Source organism: Ovis canadensis, chromosome 1, assembly GCF_042477335.2.
Source record: "Ovis canadensis isolate MfBH-ARS-UI-01 breed Bighorn chromosome 1, ARS-UI_OviCan_v2, whole genome shotgun sequence".
Lineage (NCBI taxonomy): Eukaryota > Metazoa > Chordata > Mammalia > Artiodactyla > Bovidae > Ovis > Ovis canadensis.
The window spans coordinates 86445266-86469400 of record NC_091245.1 but is presented as its reverse complement, the minus strand read 5'-3'; the positions used below and the strand labels follow the sequence as shown (position 1 = coordinate 86469400).

General features: G+C 36.9%; 1 protein-coding gene across 1 annotated transcript in view; it reads left to right on the top strand.

Annotated features, from left to right (window-relative positions):
* The window catches only part of LOC138445362 (mitochondrial adenyl nucleotide antiporter SLC25A24-like), a 63162-nt gene extending 55940 nt beyond the window's left edge, over nt 1-7222 (top strand). Inside the window, exon 9 of the mRNA XM_069599307.1 lies at nt 6889-7222. Coding sequence (XP_069455408.1) covers nt 6889-7055 — 167 coding nt within the window. The 3' untranslated portion in view covers nt 7056-7222. The remainder of the gene's footprint in view (nt 1-6888) is intronic.
* Nucleotides 7223-24135: the final 16913 nt, after the last annotated feature.

Sequence of the window (24135 nt, the reverse complement as noted above, 5' to 3'; positions counted from 1 at the left end):
CTTTCTTTCACTGAGGATTGTACTCTTCTACTTAAAGAACTCCATTCAGAAGTTCTTTTAGTGGAGATCTGCTAGCAACAGATTCTCTTAGCTTTGTTTGTCTCTTTTTATGGCACATTAAAAGAATATTATTCCAATGTCTGTGAGTTCTGTAATTTTTGTTTAATAGTTAGCTCTCAGTTTTATTGTTGCTCTTTTAATATGCTGTATTTTCTGTTTTCTCTAGATTTTTTTCCCTCTGTCTCTGGTTTTCAACAGTTTATTATGTGCCTAAAGTATCATTTAGGGATTCCCAGGTGGCTCAGGGGTAATGAATCTGCCTGCTAATGCAGGAGACATGGGAGATACGAGTTCTGTCCCTGGGTTGGGAAGATTCCCTGGAGAAGGAAATGGCAATCCACTCCAATAGTTTTCTTGCTGGGAAAATCCCATGGACAGAGGAGCCTGGCAGACTACAGTCCATGGGGTCACAAAGAATCAGACATGATTGAGTGACTGAACATGCACGCTAAATGTCATTTGCTTTATATTTATCCTCTTCCTGGTTTTAAAATATGCAATTTGATGGCTTTTGTCAGGTTTGGGAAAATTCTGAGCCCAAACTGCTTCAAATATTGCTCGATCCCATTGTTTCTTTTTTTCTGACATTTCAATTACATGTGTGTTAGATTTTGTTCTTCATATCTCATATATCTATTATGTTCTTTTCTGTATTTTCTGTTCCCCTCCACCCTCATATCCGTGCTTCAGTCTGGGTGGGTTTTTTTTCTTCTTGCTGAAGCTATCTTCTGGAGTTCACTAACTATGTTTTGCAATGTCTAATCTGCTATTAAACTCATACATTGAAGTCTTAGTATTTTTTTTTCAATTTTAGGGTTTCCATTTTTTATTCTTAAAAAATAGATTCCAGATTTCTTGTGAAAGTCTCTATTTTTTCTAATTTCTTAAAAATATTAATCACAATTATTTTAAATTTAATATATGAATATTTTTTATTGATTTTTTCCTTGCTAGGTTTTCAGTTATTTGATTCTTTGTTAAAGTAGCATGCCTCATTATTTTGAATTAAATGATGGGCATTTTGTATGAAAAATTGTAGGCTCTGAATAACATTATTTTTCTCCGAACAGGGTTAAGCTTTTTGGTAGGTAGCTACAGTATACATGGATAATCTAAATGTTTGCTGCTGCTGCTGCTGCTAAGTCGCTTCAGTCGTGTCCGACTCTGTGCGACCCCAGAGACGGCAGCCTACCAGGCTCCCCGTCCCTGGGATTCTCCAGGCAAGAACGCTGGAGTGGGTTGCCATTTCCTTCTCCAATGCATGAAAGTGAAAAGTCAAAGTGAAGTCGCTCAGTCGTGTGTGACTCTTAGTGACCGCATGGACTGCAGCCTACCAGGCTCCTCCACCCATGGGATTTTCCAGGCAAGAGTACTGCAGTGGGTTGCCATTTTCTTCTCCTCTAAATGTTTAGACTTTGTTAAAGATGACCTATTTCAGCTTTGGCTTTTCTCCAAGGAACTCTCAGAGTGTGGTCCTTTACTCCTAGACAGTGACTGTTCATGGGTATTATTTGAAAGCCTAGAGTGGTTATCACAGCCCCCCACCTTGTTGGACTTAAACTCCAACTTCTGTTATCCAGCACTGTGTTACTGCTAAAATCTTTTCTTACACCTTTAGCCTTCCAGCTGCTCTTTTCTGCTGGCTCTATTGAAACTGCATTTTGTGCAGCTTTAGAGTTGGCAGTGCTCCAAGGGAAAATTATACAGAGATTGTTTGGACTCACTTCACTGATGCTAACTCTTTCATGATTTTGCTCCTCAAATATCTGGCACTTCTGTCCTCAGTTCAGTAACAGTGTTGTTTTTTCTCTTGAACTCTATTCTCTGATGCTGAAAATGGCCAAATGGCCTAAGAAAAAAACACCAGAGTGAGTATAATGATTACTTCTATACTTTTCTTCTCTCAGTGATCTTGTCTTGCTTGCATTGATTGCTCTCAAAGTGTTTTTATGTATTTGTGCATGCGTGTGAGTGCTAAGTCGCTTCAGTCGTGTCCAACTCTGTGACCCTATGGACTGTAGCCTGTCAGGCTCCTCTGTCCATAGGATTCTCCAGGCAAGAATACTGGAGTGGGTTGCCTTGCTCTCCTCCAGGGGATCTTCTTGACCCAGGAATTGAACCTGAATCTCTTAGATCTCCTGCATTGGCAGGTGGGTTCTTTCTCACTAGCACCACCTGGAAAGCCCTTTATGTATTTGGTTCATCTTTTAAGAGTATTCTTATTTGAAGGGTTAGTTGACAGAATCTACTGTTATAACTGGAACTGAAAATCTTCCTTTGTCTTTTGAACATGTCCATATTCATTTTTCCTGGGCTCTTCTGTAATTTTTGGAAAATGATGTTTTCTGGTTGCTTGTATTGATACATTCCCTGCTCTCAAAAACCCATACTATTTTTCTTTTTAGTATTATACAGAGTAATGATATTTAAAAATCAGTATCTGAATCCTAGGCTCATCAGGGAATGTTAAAACTACTAAGTTAAATGGTATTGGGGAATAGTAAATTCACATAATGCTTAAGTGTCATGTATTAGATTTCTTGCTAACTGCAAAAAGGAAGACAAACCTTGACAATGGAGAGAATGGATAGTCATCACCCTTACCAAGTGACTAAACTTGGTGTTGGTAGCAGTGAAAAAACCTGATATATGTGCCTTCTGATGTGATGTAATGTAATATGAAATGCATGACTTCTGATATGAAGTACTCTTGCCAAAAAAATGTTTTACTGGCATTTGATTGTGCTTTCAGACCTAAAGGAAATATAGGGGATTGAGAAATAAGACATATGATACTATTAAGAATCAATCAGACAAATCTAGAATGTGAAATATTCTATAAGACAATTGGCCTGGGCTCTTCAAAAAGTCATTGTCATAGAAACAATGGTGGTGGTAGGGGACTGGCACTAACTAATCTTGATTAAGAAATTAAAGAAATATAACAACCAAGCACAAGGAGTGAATTTTGTTTAGATTTTAGCTTGGGAAAAAAACCTATAAGTGACATCTTTTGGATAATTTGCAAAATTTGAATAAGGAAGTATTTAGTGATATTGGGAATTATTTTTAATTTTCAAAGGCATTGATCATAATACCATGGTTATGTGGACTGATGTCCTTGTTTTTAGAAGATGTTTCAGTATTTAAGGAAGAAGTGTCATAGTGTCTGCAACTTACTTTCAAACGACATACACACATTTATACGCATGTACAGAGAAGAGAAAAAGAGGCAAAAAATAAGTATGGCAAAATGTCAGATTTAGAAACTAGGTGGTAATTATACAAATGTTCATTGTACAACATTTTTGTAGTTTACAATTTTTATAATAATAAATTTGGGGAAAATCAATAGGGAAAATGGACTCAACATTAGGGGAAAAGTAAGCATTTCTACATGGGCATCAGGCACATGAAAAGATGCTCAAAATCTCTAATTATTAGAGAATAGCAAATCAAAACCACATGAGATACTGCTTCACATTGGCAAGTATGGCCAGTGGCCACCATTAAAAAGTCTGCAAATGAAAAATGCTAGAGAGGGTGTGGAGAAAAGGAAACCCTCCTACAGTGCTTGTAGGAATATAAGATAGTGCAGCAACGATGGAGGTTCCTCAGAAAACTAAAAATAGAGTTTCTGTATGATCCAGCAATTTGACTTTTGGGCATACATCCAGACAAAATTATAATTCAAAAAGATACATGCAGCAATATTCACAATAGCCAGTTCATGGAAACAAGCTAAATGTTCATTGACAGATGAGTGTATGAAGAAGATGTGGTGTATATATAGAATATTATTCAGCCCCCATAAACTAGAATGAAATAATGCCACTTGCAGAAACATGGATGGACTGAGAAATTATCATACTAAGTTCAGTTCAGTTCAGTCGCTAAGTTGTGTCTGACTCTTTGCGACCCCATGAATTGCAGCACGCCAGGCCTCCCTGTCCATCACCAACTCCCGGAGTTCACTCAGACTCATGTCCATCGAGTCAGTGATGCCATCCAGCCATCTCATCCTCTGTTGTCCCCTTCTCCTCCTGCCCTCAATCCCTCCAAGCATCAGAGTCTTTTCCAATGAGTCAACTCTTCCATGAGGTGGCCAAAGTACTGGAGTTTCAGCTTCAGCATCATTCCCTCCAAAGAAATCCCAGGGCTGATCTCCTTCAGAATGGACTGGTTGGATCTCCTTGCAGTCCAAGGGACTCTCAAGAGTCATCTCCACCACCACAGTTCAAAAGCATCAATTCTTCAGTGCTCAGCCTTCTTCACAGTCCAACTCTCACATCCATACACGACCACTGGAAAAACCACAGCCTTGACTAGACGGACCTTAGTCAGCAAAGTAATGTCTCTGCTTTTGAGTATACTATCTAGGTTGGTCATAACTTTTCTTCTAAGGAGTAAGCGTCTTTTAATTTCATGGCTGCAATCACCATCTGCAGTGATTTTGGAGCCCCCCAAAATAAAGTCTGACACTGTTTCCACTGTTTCTCCATCTATTTCCCATGAACTGATGGGACTGGATGCCATGATCTTCGTTTTCTGAATGTTGAGCTTTAAGCCAACTTTTTCACTCTCCATTTTCACTTTCATCAAGAGGCTTTTTAGTTCCTCTTCACTTTCTGCCATAAGGGTGGTGTCATCTGCATATCTGAGGTGATTGATATTTCTCCTGGCAATCTTGATTCCAGCTTGTGTTTCTTCCAGTCCAGCATTTCTCATGATGTACTCTGCATATAAGCTAAATAAGCAGGGTGACACTGTACAGCCTTGACGTACTCCTTTTCCTATTTGGAACCAGTCTGTTGTTCCATGTCCAGTTCTAACTGTTGCTTCCTGGCCTGCATACAGATTTCTCAAGAGGCAGGTTAGGTGGTCTGGTATTCCCATCTCTTTCAGAATTTTCCAGTTTATTGTGATCCACACAGTTCATTAAGTCAGAAAGATAATGACAAATAACATATTATATCACTTATATTTGGAATCTAAAATATGACATGAATGTACTTATCTATGAAACAGAAACAGATTCAGAGACATAGATAGAGAGCAGACTTGTGGTTGTCAAGGAGGGGGTGATGGAGGGAAGGAAAGGAGTTTGGGCTTAGCAGAGGGAAACTATTATACATAGAATGGATAAACAACAAGATCCTACTGTATAACACAGGGAGCTGTATTCAATATCCTGTGATAAGGCATAATGGAAAAGAATATAAAAAATGTATACATATGTATAACTGAATCACTCTGTTCTGCAGCAGAAATTAACACAACATTGTAAATCAACTATACATCAATTTAAAAAGTACAAAACCACAGACAGAAAAAAAGTAACCATGTTCTCTATATTCCTTTACAAAAATAGAGAATTTGAGAGAAATGTTATTAGCTTCTATTAAGAGAATACAAAAAATGCATATAGTAATAGACTATTCTCCAAGAAATTTCATGGCAAGTAAATAGTTTTTAAAGTTTTGAGGGACTTTCTTAAGGTTTCAAAGGAATCTTTTTATTTTGTGGAGTGGGTGGTGAGAGGAAATGCTTAAACTAAAACTAAGAGTGAAAGACATTTTTTTTTCAGTTCTCTGCTGCTTTTTACACTCAGCTATGCCAATTTCAGGAAAATGATGTAAGATTAGGGAGAAAAATGATAACTGGAGAGTTTGAGAATGTTGCCAACGCTGTAATGTGCAATGCAGGTGATGTTTGAGTAAGGAAAAGAAACATTGGTCCCTGCTCTCATGAAACTGGTAACCCTATAGGGAAGATGGCTGTTAATTAAAAATTCACACATATAAACTTTGATAACAGCTACAAAAGAAAAGTGAAGTTCTCTAAAGACTATATGGGGAAGGTGGAATCTAAGGCAGATCTGAAAAAACTTCCTCCCAGAAGTGTTGCTTAGACTGAGAACTGAAGGCTGAAGTGGGGTAAAATATGCAACGATGGGGGCAGTTACTTTCAAGCAAAGGGAAAAGCCAGTGTACTAGTTTGAAGAGGGAAAAGCAAAAAGACATTTGAGAAACTGAATAGGATGTAAGGCTGGAGTGCAGAAAGCAAGGGAATGGTTAACAAGTTAGGTGGGAAATGGAAACAGAGGCTGCAGCATACTATATTTAAGCATAATGGAAAATTACTGAAGCAGGACAGTAACATAATCAGATTTGCATCTTTAATAGTTCTCTCTGGTTAAAGTATGCAGGAAAAAATGAAGGAGGTGATTATGCCAATAGTTTAGAGAAGATTGCTGGTCGTTTGAAGGCTGGAGGCATGTCAGTGGACATGGAAGTAAATGGATGAATTTGAGAGATATTTAGAGGGTAAAATTGATGGGCATTGGTTTGGATATGTAACATGAGGGAAATGTCATGGATGCCTTTCAGATTTCCAGTTTCAACAGCTACATGAATGGTGGAATCATTTCCTGAGAAAAATATCAAATGAGAAACACATTTGAATTTGTTTCTGACTTTGAGATGTTCTTAAGGCATGAGATACTGAATCAGATACCTCTATATGTCCGGATAGTCTTTAAAAATTATAAGTCTATGATAATTACAAGTAAATTTCACTTCCAGTGGACAGAATTTGTTCCTAAAATTAAAGAAAATTAAATAGAGATGAGCATCAAATCATTCCATTAGAGTCTCTGATTATGTACATAATACTATGAATCAGAGATGATTCTTTGGGACTGCTTGTGAAATAATTTAATTAATTGTATTTTATTACCTATTTTAGCATGTTTTTCCTGAGTCAGTGTTTGAAAGAAAGCTAAAACATCAAATTAACTTGATTTTCCCCTTCCCTTTCATTTTCTAGGAGTTCCACAGCTAAATATGATTAGCGTCTTTTATAAAATTTATAAAAGACAAGGAGTGACAGGATTTTTCAGAGGCGTGACTCCAACTTTCTTAAAGTTGTTTCCTTCAGTTTGCATAAGCCGTATGGTTTACGAATCAGTAAAACCACTCTTGGGAATAGCATAAAAATGAAGTCCTGAACTATCATTTTATGTACATTTATAAGCATGAACATGTCTTTGCTTTCTCATTAAACTTCAAGAGATCTGTATTAAAATATGATGTATCTATTTTCCAAAAAGATAAACATATAAATTAGACTTAAATATTAAATTTTAATTTTATGTAAGCCAGAATTAAAGTTTATTAAGTTCTTGATAAATTAAGATGTTTAATTTTCATAAAACCCATTTAAGCTTCTCAACAGTTTAATGAACACTAAACAGAAATTTGCATTTAAGTGGATTAAAATGCAATTTATATTACCTAATATAACATAATTATATTATTAACCTAATATAATTTTTGTCATAGAATAAAATTGGAATATTTTGAAGTTTTTCAGCATTTTCTACTTTATAGATTAAAAAACCAACATTGTTTTACATACATATTGTAAATCTGTCTGAAAGCATTAAAGAAAACCAAGGCATTAAAAATTATAAATTATAATTAATAGGAAAACATGATGCTTGAGCTTCATTTCCTTTTTCAGACTGAATAAAACAAAATAGAAAGTCCTACATAGAATTCCATGGCATCAGAATACCTCAGTGTTCTAATGGAATACTTGTGACCTACTGCTCCCTTACTGAGCACTCTTTTTTTTTTTTTTAATTTACTGAGCACTCTTATTAATGGATACAGACATTTTTAGCTTACTCTTGGTTCTTAATATTGCCAAATAGTACAAGAAAGTTACCACTGTAAACAAAGCAAATCAGAAAAGCTTGAGAGCCCTTGTAGTTGAATTTATGTTTTTTTTAAAGGCAATGAATTATGGATTACGAAATGAGTTAATATAGATTTCCTATCCTTTACACTGCGTTTTAAAGTTCAATTCAAGAATAAAGAAAGGTTAGTGCAGTATGGAGATTCCTTAAAAGAGTAAAAATGGAGTTGCCATATGGTCCAGCACTCCCACTCTTGGGCATGTATTCGGAGAAAACTCTATTCAAAAAGATACATAGACTCTAATGTCCATTCAGTTCAGTTCAGTTCAGTCACTCAGTCGTGTCCAACTCTTTGCAACCCCATGAATTACAGCACGCCAGGCCTCCCTGTCCATCACCAACTCCCAGAGTTCACTCAGATTCATGTCCATTGAGTCAGTGATGCCATCCAGCCATCTCATCCTCGGTCGTCCCCTTCTCCTCCTGCCCCCAATCCCTCCCAGCATCAGGGTCTTTTCCAATGAGTCAACTCTTCGCATGAGGTGGCCAAAGTACTGGAGTTTCAGCTTCAGCATCATTCCCTCCAAAGAAATTCCAGGGCTGATCTCCTTCAGAATGGACTGGTTGGATCTCCTTGCAGTCCAAGGGACTCTCAAGAGTCTTCTCCACGGTGTGTATGCCCAGCAGTGGGATTGCTGGGTCATAAAGCACTGTTTATAATAGCCAGGACATGGAAACAACCTAGATGTCCATCAGCAGATGAATGGATAAGAAAGCTGTGGTACATATACACAATGGAGTATTACTCAGCCATCAAAAAGAATACATTTGAATCAGTTCTACTGAGATGGATGAAACTGGAGCCGATTATACAGAGTGAAGTAAGCCAGAAAGAAAAACACCAATACAGTATACTGACACATATATATGGAATTTAGAAAGATGGTAATGATGACCCTGTATGCGAGACAGCAAAAGAGACACAGATGTATAGAATGAACTTTTGGACTCTGAGGGAGAAGGAGAGGGTGGGATGATCTGGGAGAATGGCATTGAAACATGTATACTATCATGTAAGAAACAAAGCGCCAGTCTATGTTCAATACAGGATACAGGATGCTTGGGGCTGGTGCATGGGGATGATCCAGAGAGATGATATTGGGTGGGAGGTGAGAGGGGGATTCAGGATTGGGAGCTTGTATACACCCGTGGCAGATTCATGTCAATGTATAGCAAAACCAATACAGTATTGTAAAGTAAAATAAAGTAAAAAAAAAAAAAAAAGAGTCTTCTCCAACACCACAGTTCGAAAGCATCAATTCTTCGGCACTCGGCTTTCTTTACAGTCAAACTCTCACATCCATACAGTACAGTTCAGTTCAGTTCAGTTCAGTTGCTCAGTCGTGTCCGACTCTTTGCGACTGACCACTGGAAAAACCGTAGCCTTGACTAGGTGGACCTTTGTTGGCATAGTAATGTCTCTGCTTTTCAATATGCTATCTGCTGCTGCTGCTGCTAAGTCGCTTCAGTCATGTCCGACTCTGTGCGACCCCATAGACAGCAGCCCACCAGGCTCCCCCGTCCCTGGGATTCTCCAGGCAAGAACACTGGAGTGGGTTGCCATTTCCTTCTCCAATGCATGAAAGTGAAAAGTCAAAGTGAAGTCTCTCAGTCGTGTCCGACTCTTCGTGACCACATGGATGGCAGCCCACCAGGCTCCTCCGTCCATGAGATTTGCCAGGCAAGAGTACTGGAGTGGGGTGCTATGGCCTTCTCCCAGTATGCTATCTAGGTTGGTCATGACTTTTCTTCCAAGGAGTAAGCATCTTTTAATTTCATGGCTGCAATCACCATCTGCAGTGATTTTGGAGCCCCCAAAAATAAAGTCTGACACTGTTTCCACTGTTTCCCCATCTATTTCCCATGAAGTGATGGGACCAGATGCCATGATCTTCGTTATCTGAATGTTGAGCTTTAAGCCAACTTTTTCACTCTCCACTTTCACTTTCATCAAGAGGCTTTTTATTTCCTCTTCACTTTCTGCCATAAGAGTGGTGTCATCTGCATATCTGAGATGATTGATATTTCTCCCGGCAATCTTGATTCCAGCTTGTGCTTATTAGACAAAGGCAAATATCCTGTGATATCACTTATATGTGGAATCTAAAAAAATGATATGAATGAACTTATTTACAAAATAGAAACAGACTCACAGACAAAGGAAACAAATTCACGATTACTGAAAGGGAAATGGGTGAAAAGATAAATTAGGAGTTTGGGATTAACAAATATATACTACTGTATATAAACTAGTGTAGGGAACTATATTCAATATCCTATAATAAACCATAAAGGAAAAGAATATGAAAGAAATCACTTTCATATTCTTATTGATAATAAGAAATAACTAGATCACTTTGCTATACACCAGAAACTAACACAACATGGTAAATAAACTATACTTCAATAAAAAAAAATAAAGGAAGGCAACTGGAAACCTGCCCTCTTTGAAAATTTAAACTTATGTGAAAGATGAATGTATTCTTATTTTCCTTTTGGTTGTTCTGTATTTTGCTTCTTCTTAATTTCTGTTGAAAGCAAATAAGCCAAAGATATTTTAAGATTGTATGCATAACTACATTCTAAAGACAAAATTGACTCTAAAATTGTGATTTGATGAAATATAAACTACACAGTATAGCTTATATTATAACCAGTAACTAGTAACTGTATTGGATCAACAAATATATCCTCTTTTCAAGCATTTTATAGGACACAGATATTTCTGTCATTTTATAGATTATAGATTTTCATTACTCTAACTTGAATTGGTCTAACTTTTCAAGGTTATTAATATTTAGTTAAAACCTACTGTTACTATGAAAAGTATTAAAACTCAAAAGAATGATTGATATTGTTTTTTTCTGTTCAGTTCAGTTCAGTCACTCAGTCGTGTCCAACTCTTTGCGACCCCATGAATTGCAGCACGCCAGGCCTCCCTGTCCATCACCAACTCCCAGAGTTCACTCAGACTCACATCCATCAAGTCAGTGATGCCATCCAGCCATCTCATCCTCAGTCATCCCCTTCTCCTCCTGCCCCCAGTCCCTCCAAGCATCAGAGTCTTTCCAATGAGTCAACTCTTCCCATGAGGTGGCCAAAGTACTGGAGTTTCAGCTTCAGCATCATTCCTTCCAAAGAAATCCCAGGGCTAATCTCCTTCAGAATGGACTGGTTGGATATCCTTGAAGTCCAAGGGACTCTCATGAGTCATCTCCAACACCACAGTTCAAAAGCATCCATTCTTCGGCGCTCAACCTTCTTCACAGTCCAACTCTCACATCCATACATGACCACTGGAAAAACCATAGCCTTGACTAAACGGACCTTAGTCGGCAAAGTAATGTCTCTGCTTTTGAATATGCTATCTAGGTTGGTCATAATTTTTCTTCCAAGGAGTAAGCGTCTTTTAATTTCATGGCTGCAGTCACCATCTGCAGTGATTTTGGAGCCCCCCCAAATAAAGTCTGACACTGTTTCCACTGTTTCTCCATCTATTTCCCATGGAGTGATGGGACCGGATGCCATGATCTTCGTTTTCTGAATGTTGAGCTTTAAGCCAACTTTTCCACTCTCCTCTTTCACTTTCATCAAGAGGCTTTTTAGTTCCTCTTCACTTTCTGCCATAAGGGTGGTATCACCTGCATATCTGAGGTGATTGATATTTCTCCCGGCAATCTTGATTCCAGCTAGTGTTTCTTCCAGTCCAGCGTTTCTCATGATGTACTCTGCATATTAAGTTAAATAAGCAGGGTGACAATATACAGCCTTGACATACTCCTTTTCCTATTTGGAACCAGTCTGTTGTTCCATGTCCAGTTCTAACTGTTGCTTCCTGGCCTGCATACAGATTTCTCAAGAGGCAGGTTAGGTGGTCTGGGATTCCCATCTCTTTCAGAATTTTCCACAGTTTATTGTGATCCACACAGTCAAAGGCTTTGGCATAGTCAATAAAGCAGAAATAGATGTTTTTCTGGAACTCTCTTGCTTTTTCCATGATCCTTGATTTAATTTTCTGTGAAATTAGAGGAATTTCACTTCCTTATTATAGGATAAGGATAGGCTACCTGAGATAGGGCACTTAACAAACTAGTAATGATTGAATTAAGTTGTTTAGTTAAATTTCCTAAAAATGAAAATTAAATACACAAAGAACATAAATATGAGTAAGAAAAAAGAAGCCATTTTTTAGTCATAGTCCCAATTTTTCTTAATAGAATTTATTAATAGGATTCTAATCAATAATTCAGCTCTAAAATTCACATAAATAAGATTAAAATCAAGCAAGTGCCTTATGTGAAATTAATATGGCACCATGCTTCTGTAGTTAAAACTGTTAGAAATTGAGGTCTTTTAAATGACCTTTTCTTCTAAAATATAGAGGAAAAAAGCTGGATCCCTTAATAACCCTGCAGATTATAAAGATCAGGTATTGATTTAAAGCAATGACATATGGCAAAATAAATGCTTCAATAGATCTGAAGCATTTAAAGTATTTTGCCATAATTTTTTTCCTCTATATTTTAGAATAAGATTTATGAATGACAGCATGGCATATTAACTGGAACTGTTGTTATGTACATTCCATATTCCTGGATTTGGATAAATGGTCTGTCTGATTTTAACCTGTGAGTTTATGTATCTTCCATTTATTTTGTTTATTAATAGAGATAGAAGTATTTCTACATACTATATGCAACACAATATATAAAAGATTATATATAACTATAGCCAACATTTTAATAACTATAAATGGAATATAACTTTAAAAATTGTGAATTACTATGTTGTACATCTAAAACTGATACAGAGTTATAAATTTCTATCTCGATTTTTTTTCTTTTTTTTTCAGTTTTTTATTTTTTAAATTTTAAAATCTTTAATTCTTACATGCGTTCCCAAACATGAACCCCCCTCCCACCTCCCTCCCCACAACATCTCTCTGGGTCATCCCCATGCACCAGCCCCAAGCATGCTGTATCCTGCGTCAGACATAGACTGGCGATTCAATTCTTATATGATAGTATACATGTTAGAATGCCATTCTCCCAAATCATCCCACCCTCTCCCTCTCCCTCTGAGTCCAAAACTCCGTTATACACATCTGTGTCTTTTTTCCTGTCTTGCACACAGGGTCGTCATTGCATTCTTCCTAAATTCCATATATATGTGTTAGTATACTGTATTGGTGTTTTTCTTTCTGGCTTACTTCACTCTGTATAATTGGCTCCAGTTTCATCCATCTCATCAGAACTGATTCAAGAACTGATTCAAATGAATTCTTTTTAACGGCTGAGTAATACTCCATTGTGTATATGTACCACAGCTTTCTTATCCATTCATCTGCTGATGGACATCTAGGTTGTTTCCACGTCCTGGCTATTATAAACAGTGCTGTGATGAACATTGGGGTACATGTGTCTCTTTCCATTCTGGTTTCCTTGGTGTGTATGCCCAGCAGTGGGATTGCTGGGTCATAAGGTAGTTCTATTTGCAATTTTTTAAGGAATCTCCACACTGTTCTCCATAGTGGCTGTACTAGTTTGCATTCCCACCAACAGTGTAGGAGGGTTCCCTTTTCTCCACACCCTCTCCAGCATTTATTGCTTGCAGATTTTTGGATCGCAGCCATTCTGACTGGTGTGAAGTGGTACCTCATTTTGGTTTTGATTTGCATTTCTCTAATAATGAGTGATGTTGAGCATCTTTTCATGTGTTTGTTAGCCATTCGTATGTCTTCTTTGGAGAAATGTCTGTTTAGTTCTTTGGCCCATTTTTTGATTGGGTCGTTTATTTTTCTGGAATTGAGCTGCATAAGTTGCTTGTATATTTTTGAGATTAGTTGTTTGTCAGTTGCTTCATTTGCTATTATTTTCTCCCATTCAGAAGGCTGTCTTTTCACCTTGCTTATATTTTCCTTTGTTGTGCAGAAGCTTTTAATTTTAATTAGATCCCATTTGTTTATTTTTGCTTTTATTTCCAGAATTCTGGGAGGTGGATCATAGAGGATCCTGCTGTGATGTATGTCTGAGAGTGTTTTGCCTATGTTCTCCTCTAGGAGTTTTATAGTTTCTGATCTTACATTTAGATCTTTAATCCATTTTGAGTTTATTTTTGTGTGCGGTGTTAGAAAGTGATCTAGTTTCATTCTTTTACAAGTGGTTGACCAGTTTTCCCAGCACCACTTGTTAAAGAGATTGTCTTTACTCCATTGTATATTCTTGTCTATCTCGATTTTAAACCAAAGGTTATATGTGGACATGAAAAGTCTAACCCCAGGCTGTTCAAAACAGGTTTAATCCCACTATGTTGTCTATAAAGACAAGGAAAACAGAAAATGAGAAAGTGGATCTATTCTGCCAAGGACTATAACAAATCATTGAATTGGTTTCTGAAGAGCTCTTGGAGTAAAGGAAAAAATGTAATAAATGTTCTATAGGCAGGCATGTGTTTTATTCCACTTAACCATAAAGTAAGACAATAAATATTTACATGTATGTATGTATGTATAGATATGGATGCCAACATGTTATATACCTACACACACATATACATGCATAAATATGATACAACGCAACACATATATAAAAATCACAATTTTTTCAAGCATCAAAATTGAAAGGGAGGGATAGATAGATGTAAAATGTTAATATAGTAGTTAATAACTACTATGTGATAGGTATTATAGAAAACATACGTTATCTTCCTATTTAATATACAGAAGCCAAAACACTCCTTCTCTTGTTACTAATAAGATAAATAAGAAACACTACCAGACCTGCCATTTAATTCAAGATTGCCACAGGTACAAATTCCCTCAGAAATCTTGACTGTGTCTATGAATTTCCTCAATTATCACTAGGTCTTTGTTAAATAATAGAAATTAGGTTTTTGTTCTCTATCCTTGATACAGATATTCAAACATCAATTTAAATTGTGGGTTGTTTGGAAAATATTAATATTATCAAAACATGAATATTTTAAATGGGAACAGTTATTTCTAAATTAATATCTTTTATTTATTGAATGCTCCCATGATCAGGTTTGCCAGTCTGAGTAAAAAAAGGGAAATTGGTTCCATCTTTAAGTATATATATAAGGGGGTCTTTCTGATTCAGGAATTGAACTAAAGTCTCTTTAATCTCCTGCATTGGTAGGCAGGTTCTTTACCACCAGCGCTGCCTGGGAAGCCCTATACATAAATATATAGCTCAGTTGCTTCAGTTATGTCTGACTCTTTGCAACCCTATGGAGTGTAACCTACCAGGCTCCTCTGTCCATGGGATTCTCCACGCAAGAATACTAGAGTGGGTTTCCATGTCCTCCTCCAGAGGATCTTCCCCACCCAGGGTATGAATCCATGTCTCCTGCATTACAGGTGGATTCTTTACTGCTGGGCCACTAGGGAAGCCCATATATATAAAAATATACTTAATAATTAAACAGAGAAGGCAGTGGCAACCTACTCCAGTACTCTTGCCTGGAAAATCCCATGGATGAAGGAGGCTGGTAGGCTACAGTCCGTGGGGTCACAAAGAGTTGGACACGACTGAGCGACTTCACTTTCACTTTTCACTTTAATGCATTGGAGAAGGAAATGGCAACCCACTCCAGTGTTCTTGCCTGGAGAATCCCAGGGATGGCGGAGTCTGATGGGCTGCCCTCTATGGGGTCGAACAGAGTTGGACATGACTGAAGCGACTTAGGAATAATTAAACATGTAGCATTTCACAAAGAAAATAATAAATCAGTTGTGCTCACCATATTATTTGACTGTCATTTTTGCTTCAAACAGTAACTTTTGTTTTCTCCTTTCTTGAGAAGTTATCCTTATCTTCAAGTTAATGTTTCATTCCCATGCATATTTTAATATTTTTCTGTATATGAATGTATCCATAAACATTTAATATAGTTATATATTGTATACATCATCTAAAATTTGCTTTCACTCAAAATTATTAGATTTATCTATGCTGATATGCATAATTTCATTCATTTCTACTCCTATATGGCATTCCCTCATATACATAAATGTGAATATATCTATCTAATTTTCTGCTAATAGGCAATTGTATTATGTTATTCAAATAAAAAATAGATACTCAAACTATAATAGTCAAAATATTAAGATTTTAATATTTTAAATTTAAAATTTTAAAATATTAATTGTTTTAAAAATTATTGATTTTAATTGGAGGCTAATTATTTTACAATATTGTAGTGGCTTTGCTATACATTGACATGAATCAGCCATGGGTGTACATGTGTTCCCCATCCTGAACTCCCCTCCCACCTCCCTTCCCATCCCATCCCTCTGGGTTATCCCAGTGCAACATCCCTGAGCACCCTGTTTCATGCATCAAACCTGGACTGGTGATATGTTTCACATATGATAATATACATGTTTCAATGCTATTCTCTCAAATCATCCCACCCTCATCTTCTCCCACAGAGTCCAAAAGGCTGTTCTATACATCTGTGTCTCTTTTGCTGTCTCACATATAGGGTTATCATTACCATCTTTCTAAATTCCATATATATGTGTTAGTATACTGTATTGGTGTTTTTCTTTCTGACTTACTTCACTCTGTATAATAGGCTCCAGTTTCATCCACCTCATCAGAACTGATTCAAATGTATTCTTTTTAATGGCTGAGTAATATTCCATTGTGCATATGTACCATAGCTTTCTTATCCACTCATCTGCCGATGGACATCTAGGTTGCTTCCATGTCCTGGCTATTATAAACAGTGCTGCAATGAATATTAGGGTACAGGTTTCTCTTTCAATTCTGGTTTCCTCAGTGTGTATGCCCAGCAGTGGGATAGCTGGGTCATATGGCAGTTCTATTTCCAGTTTTTTAAGGAATCTCCACACTGTTCTCCATAGTGGCTGTACTAGTTTGCATTCCCACCAACAGTGTAAGAGGGTTGCCTTTTCTTCACACCTTCTCCAGCATTTATTGTTTGTAGACTTTTGGATAGCAACCATTCTGACCAGTGTTGGATGGTACCTCATTGTAGTTTTGATTTGCACTTCTCTGATAATGAGTGATGTTGAGCATCTTTTCAAGTGTTTGTTAGCCATCTGCATGTCTTCTTTGGAGAAATGTCTGTTTAGTTCATTGGCCCATTTTTTGATTGGGTCATTTCTTTTTTCTGAAATTGAGCTTCAGGAGTTGGTTGTATATTTTTGAGATTAATTCTTTGTCAGTTGCTTCATTTGCTATTATTTTCTCCCATTCTGAAGGCTGTCTTTTCACCTTGCTTATAGTTTCCTTCGTTGTGCAAAAGCTTTTAAGTTTAATTAGGTCCCATTTATTTATTTCTGCTTTTATTTCCATTACTCTGGGAGGTGGATCATAGAGGATCCTGCTGTGATTTATGTCGGAGAGTGTTTTGCCTATGTTTTCCTCTAAGAGTTTTATAGTTTCTGGTATTACATTTAGATCTTTAATCCATTTTGAGTTTATTTTTGTGTATGGTGTTAAAAAGTGTTCTAGTTTCATTCTTTTACAAGTGGTTGGCCAGTTTTCCCAGCACCACGTATTAAAGAGATCGTCTTTTCTCCATTGTATATTCTTGCCTTCTTTGTCAAAGATAAGGTGTTCATAGATGCATGGATTTATCCCTGGGCTTTCTATTTGGTTCCATTAATCTATATTTCTGTCTTTGTGCAAGTACCATACTGTCTTGATGACTGTGGCTTTGTAATAGAGCCTGAAGTCAGGCAGGTTGATTCCTTCAGTTCCATTCTAATTTCTCAAGATTGCTTTGGATATTCGAGGTTTTTTGTGTTTCCATACAAATTGTGAAATTATTTGATCTAGTTCTGTGAAAAATACCATTGGTAGCTTGATAGGGATTGCATTGAACCTATAGATTGCTTTGGGTGATATACTCATTTTCATTATATTGATTCTTCCAATCCATGAACATGGTATATTTCTCTATCTATTTGTGTCCTCTTAGATTTCTTTCATCAGTGTTTTATAGTTTTCTATATATAGGTCTTTTGTTTCTTTAGTTGGATATATACCTTAGTATTTTATTCTTTTTGTTGCTATGGTGAATGGAATTATTTCCTTAATTTCTCTCACTGTTTCCTCATTGTTAGTGTATAAGAATGCAAGGGATTTCTGTGTGTTAACTTTATATCCTGCAACTTTACTATATTCATTGATTAATTTTCTGGTGGAGTCTTTAGGGTTTTCCATGTAGAGGATCATGTCATCTGCAAACAGTGAGAATTTTACTTCTTCTTTTCCAATCTGGATTCCTTTTATTTCTTTTTCTGCTCTGATTGCTGTGGCCAAAACATCCAAAACTATGTTGAATATTAGTGGTGAGAGTGGGCACCCTTGTCTTGTTCCTGATTTTAGGGGAAATGCTTTCAATTTTTCACCATTGAGGGTAATGTTTGCTGTGGGTTTGTCATATATGGCTTTTATTATGTTGAGGTATGTTCCTTCTATTCCTGCTTTCTGGAGGGTTTTTATCATAAATGGATGTTGAATTTTGTCAAAGGCTGTCTCTGCATCTACTGAGATACTCACATGGTTTTTATCTTTCAATTTGTTAATGTGGCATTTTACGTTGATTGATTTGCAGATATTAAAGAATCCTTGCATCCCTGGGATAAAGCTCACTTGGTCATGATCTATGATCCTTTTAATATGTTCTTGGATTCTGTTTTCTAGAATTTTGTTAAGGATTTTTGCATCTATGTTCATCAATGATATTGGCCTGTAGTTTTCTTTTTTTGTGGCATCTTTGTCGGGTTTTGGTATTATGGTGGCCTCCTAGAATGAATTTGGAGTTTACCTTCCTCTGAAGTCTTCTGGAAGAGTTTTAGTAGGATAGGTGTTAGCTCTTCTCTAAATTTTTGGTAGAATCCAGCTGTGAAGCAATCTGGTCCTTGGTTTTTGTTTCCTGGAAGATTTCTGAATATAGTTTCAATTTCTGTGCTTGTGATGGGCCTGTTAAGATTTTCTATTTCTTCCTAGTTCAGTTGTGGAAAATTGTACTTTTCTAAGAATTTGTCCGTTTCTTCCAAGTTGTCCATTTTATTGGCATATAGTTGCTGATAATAGTCTCTTATGATCCTTTATATGTCTGTGTTGTCTGTTGTGATTTCTCCATTTTCACTTCTAATTTTGTTGATGTTGATTCTTCTCCCTTTGTTTCTTGGTGAGTCTGGCTAATGGTTTGTCAATTATATTTATCTTCTCGAAGAAGCAGCTTTTAGGTTTGTTGATTTTTGCTATGGTCTCTTTTGTTTCTTTTACATTTATTTCTGCCCTAATTTTTAGATTTCTTTCCTTCTACTAACCCTGGGGTTCTTCATTTCTTCCTTTTCTAGTTGCTTTAGGTGTAGAGTAAGGTTATTTATTTGACCTTTTTCTTATTTCTTGAGGTAAGCCTGTATTGCTATAAACCTTCCCCTTAGCACTGCTTTTACATTGTCCCATAGGTTTTAGGTTGTTGTGTTTTCATTTTCATTTTTTCTATGCATATTTTGATTTCTTGTTTGATTTCTTCTGTGATTTGTTGGTCGTTCAGATGCATGTTGTTCAGCCTCCATATGTTGGAATTTTTAACATTTTCTCATGTAGTTGACATCTAGTCTTACTGCATTGTGGTCAGAAAAGATGCTTGGAGTGATTTCGATTTTTTTGAATTTATCAAGTTTAGATTTATGGCCCAGGATGTGATCTATCCTGAAGAAGGTTCCATGTGCACTTGAGAAAAATGTGAAATTCATTGTTTTGGGGTGAAATGTCCTATAGATATCAATTAGGTCTAACTGGTCCATTGTATCATTTAAAGTTTGTGTTTCCTTGTTAATTTTCTGTTTAGTTGATCTATCCATAGGTGTGAGTGGGGTATTAAAGTCTCCCACTATTATTGTGTTATTGTTAGTTTCCCCTTTCATACTTGTTAGCCTTTGCCTTACATATTGTGGTGCTCCTATGTTGGGTACATATATATTTATAATTGTTATATCTTCTTGGATTGATCCTTTGATCATTATGTAGTGTCCTTCTTTGTCTCTTTTCACAGCCTTTATTTAAGGTCTATTTTATCTGATATGAGTATTGCTATTCCTGCTTTCTTTTGGTCTCTATTTGTGTGGAATATCTGTTTCCAGCCCTTCACTTTCAGTCTGTATGTGTCCCTAAGTTTGAGGTGGGTCTCTTGTATACAGCATATATAGGTGTCTTGTTTTTGTTTCCATTCAGCCAATCTTTGTCTTTTGGTTGGGGCATTCAACCCATTTTCGTTTAAGGTAATTATTGATAAGTATGATCCCATTGCCATTTACTTTGTTGTTTGGATTCGTGTTTACACACCCTTTCTGTGTTTCCTGTCTAGAGAATATCCTTTAGCATTTGTTGAAGAGCTGGTTTGGTGGTGCTGAATTCTCTCAGCTTTTGCTTGTCTGTAAAGCTTCTGATTTCTCCTTCATATTTGAATGAGGTCCTTGCTGGGTACAGTAATCTGGGTTGTAGGTTTTTGTCTTTCATCACCTGAAGTATGTCCTGCCATTCCCTCCTGGCCTGAAGAGTTTCTGTTGAAAGATCAGCTGTTATCCTTATGGGAATCCCCTTGTGTGTTATTTGTTGTTTTTCCCTTGCTGCTTCTAATATTTTTTCTTTGTGTTTGATCTCTGTTAATTTGATTAATACATGTCTTGGGGTGTTTTGCCATGGGTTTATCCTGTTTGAGGCTCTCTGGGTTTCTTGGACTTGGGTGACTATTTCCTTCCCTATGTTAGGGAAGTTTTTAACTGTTATCTCCTCAAGTATTTTCTCATGGCCTTTCTTTTTGTCCTCTTCTTCTGGGACCTCTATGATTTGAATATTGGGGCATTTAACATTGTCCTGGAGGTGTCTGAGGTTGTCCTCATTTCTTCTAATTCTTTTTTCTTTTTTCCTCTCTGCTTCATTTATTTCTACCAATCTATCTTCTACCTCTCTTATCCTATCTTCTGCCTCTATTATTCTACTGTTGATTCCCTACAGAGTGTTTTTGGTCTCATTTATTGCATTATTCATTATTGATTGACTCTTTTTTTTTAATTTCTCTAGGTCCTTGTTAAACATTTCTTGCATCCTCTCAATCCTTGTCTCCAGGCTGTTTATCTGTAACTCCATTTTGTTTTCAAGATTTTGGATCATTTTTACTGTCATTATTCTGAATTCTTTTTCAGGTAGACTCCCTATCTCCTCCTCTTTTGTTTGGTGTGGTGGGCATTTATCCTGTTCCTTTACCTGCTGAGTATTACTCTGCCTTTTCATCTTGTTTAGATTGCTGTGTTTGGGGTGGCCTTTCTGTATCTGGCAGTTTGTGGTTCTTATTTATTGTGGAGGTTCCTCTCTTTGGTTGGCTTGGACGGGTGGCTTGTCACGATTTCCTGGTTAGGGAAGCTTGCATTGGTGTTTTGGTGGGTGAAGCTGGATTTCTTCTCTCTGGAGTGCAGTGAAGTGTCCAATAGTGAGTTTTGAGATGTCTGTGGGTTTGGTGTGACTTTGGGCAGCCTGTATAGTGAAACTCAGGGCTATGTTCCTGTGTTGCTGGAGAATTTGCATGGTATGTCTTGCTCTGGAACTTGTTGGCTCTAGGATGGTGCTTGGTTTCAATGTAGGCATGGAGGCTTTTGGATAAGCTCTTATTGTTTAATGTTTCCTGGAGTCAGGAGTTCTCTGGTGTTCTCAGGTTTTGAATTTCAGCCTCCTGCCTCTGGTTTTCAGTCTTATTCTTACAGTAGCCTCAAGACTTCTCCATCTATACAACACTGCTTTCAAAGAGTAAAAATTCAACCCATTAGAGGTTTTTATACTTTCATGAGCAAAGGATGGGGGAAATTCCAAAGGTCTCTTCAGAATTAACGAAGAAACAAAGGCGCTTGAACAGGTACTTTCACACTTCAGAAAACAGAGAAGTCAATTTAAACATTATTACCAGAGTGATAAATTACTGTTTAAGATTTGCAGTTTTAGACTTCGGGGGTTAAAAACACAACGTAACCTCTGGAGCTCACCTTTGATTATCTTAAAAAACACCTTTGTTGGGGCTTCCTTGGTGCCTCAGAGGTAAAGAATCCATCTGCCTACCAATGCAGAAGACACAAGTTCCATTCCAGATCTGGGAAGATCACACACGGCACAGAGCAACTAAGCCCATGTGTCACAACTGTTGAGCCTGCCGGGGAGCTGCAATTTCTGAGCCCATGTGCCCTAAAGCCCGTGCTCTGTGGCAAGAGGAGCCAAAAACAAACAAACAAACAAACAAAAAACAAAAAACCCAGCTCTGTTAAGAAGGCATTGGAACTTATGGCTACTAAGGGAGAAAGCAGGGAGGGATAAATTGGGAGATTGGGACTGACATATACATACTACTATACATAAAATAGATGACTAATGAGAACCTACTGTATAACACAGAGAACTCGACTCAAATCTCCGAAATGACCTATTTGGGAATAGAATCTAAAAAAGAGTAGATACATGTATAACTGATTCACTTTGCTATATAGCAGAAACTGACACAACATTGTAAATCAACTATACTCCAAAAAAATTAATTAAAAATAAAATAAAATCATAAAAAAGAAGTCATTGGAACATCTAGTGGTCCAATGAAGACTCAATGCTTCCACTACAGGGCCATGAGTTCTGTCCCTGCTTGGGGAAGTTCTGTATGCTGTGCAGAGTGGCCAAAGAAGAAAAAAAAAAGCCACTGGATATTCTTTCTTTGAAGTGCCTGGGCAAGTCTTCTTTTCTTAAAAATCTAAATATTGTTTGCCTTTTTCTTACTGATTTGTAGGACTTTTTCAAACTTCTGCATAGGACTCATTTGTTAGCAATATGTATTGTGAATACCTTTTCCAGTTTGTGACTGGAATATCAACTTTTTAAATTGTGTCTTTGGATGAACAGCAATCCCAAATGTTGATGAAGTCTATAATTTCTCAATTTTCCTTTCATGATTTGTAGTAAAAACAAAAAATAATAAGAGACTATATGTGACCTACAATGCCTATTTACTAATTAGTTCTTTATAGAAAAAAATCCCTGAACTATACTAATGAGCTGAATATAGTTGTGATTCATAGTTTAAAATTTGTTTAGCTGCCATCACCACTGTCAAATCTGCTTCAAGATACTCATCAATTTGGTGAATAAACATTGGATTGCTGAGTCCAGGCACCAAAATTTATCTAAACTCTAAGATATGCGTGAAAACCACAGGAATAAGCAGCCTTACTTATTCTTTCCAAATTCTGTGTAAGGTTTTCGGGGAAGTGAATTTTCATATAGAACCCTAACCTCAAAGGAGTTTAGAAACACAGTTTTGAGCATTCCACAGTCTCCAAAGAAAAATGTAGAATGAAGGTTGGAAGAGCCAGTCCAAAGTATCTGCCATAGCCCCCAAGTAATTCTATAAACAACTGATACTATTACACCAAATATCCCACTAATGAAATTTCCAAACTGCTTCATGTAAGGATATGGTTTCTAACAAGAAAAGCAGTAATAGCAAACTTTTAAATGCTTACCATGGGCTAGTTGCAAACACTTTACATAATTTTTTTTAACTTTTATAATGATCTTATGAGGTAGGCATAATTGTTATCCTCTTTTTGCAAATGAGAAAATGGAGTCGGGGTAGTTAAGTAGTTTGCCTAAGGTTGCATAAGTGGTGAGTGGTAGAGGTGGGATTCAAGTTCAGGTGTGTCTTCTAGTGCTTCTTTAGGGGTAGAGAGATGAAACAAACTTTTGTTTGGAGAGATTCTAAGTCAGTGACCAAACATGAAATACTAGGAAAAGTTAAGTTTATAGGACAATGGAATGAAAACCCCTCTGGAGAGTATAACTTTGTTTATAGATTTAATAAAACTTTAAAAATATGCTGAAGTCCTTTTTTGTCCAGAACTCTGCTACACTCAGGAAATTGAGTAAGACTCTGTTCGTGCAATCAGATAAAAATATAGCCATAATATGATAAATGTAATTTTTTCCTGGTGAACAGTTTGATTACATTCCTACTATCAGTTCATCCAGTCACTCAGTCATGTCTGATTCTTTGTGACCCCATGGACTGCAGCACGCCAGGCCTCCCTGTCCATCACCAACTCCTGGAGTTAATTCAAACTCATGTCCATTGAGTGGTGATGCCATCCAACCATCTCATCTTCTGTCATCCCCTTCTCCTCCTGCCTTTAATCTTTCCCAGCATCAGGGTCTTTCCAAATGAGTCAGTTCTTCACATCAAGTGGCCAAAGTATTGGTGTTTCAGCTTCAGCATTA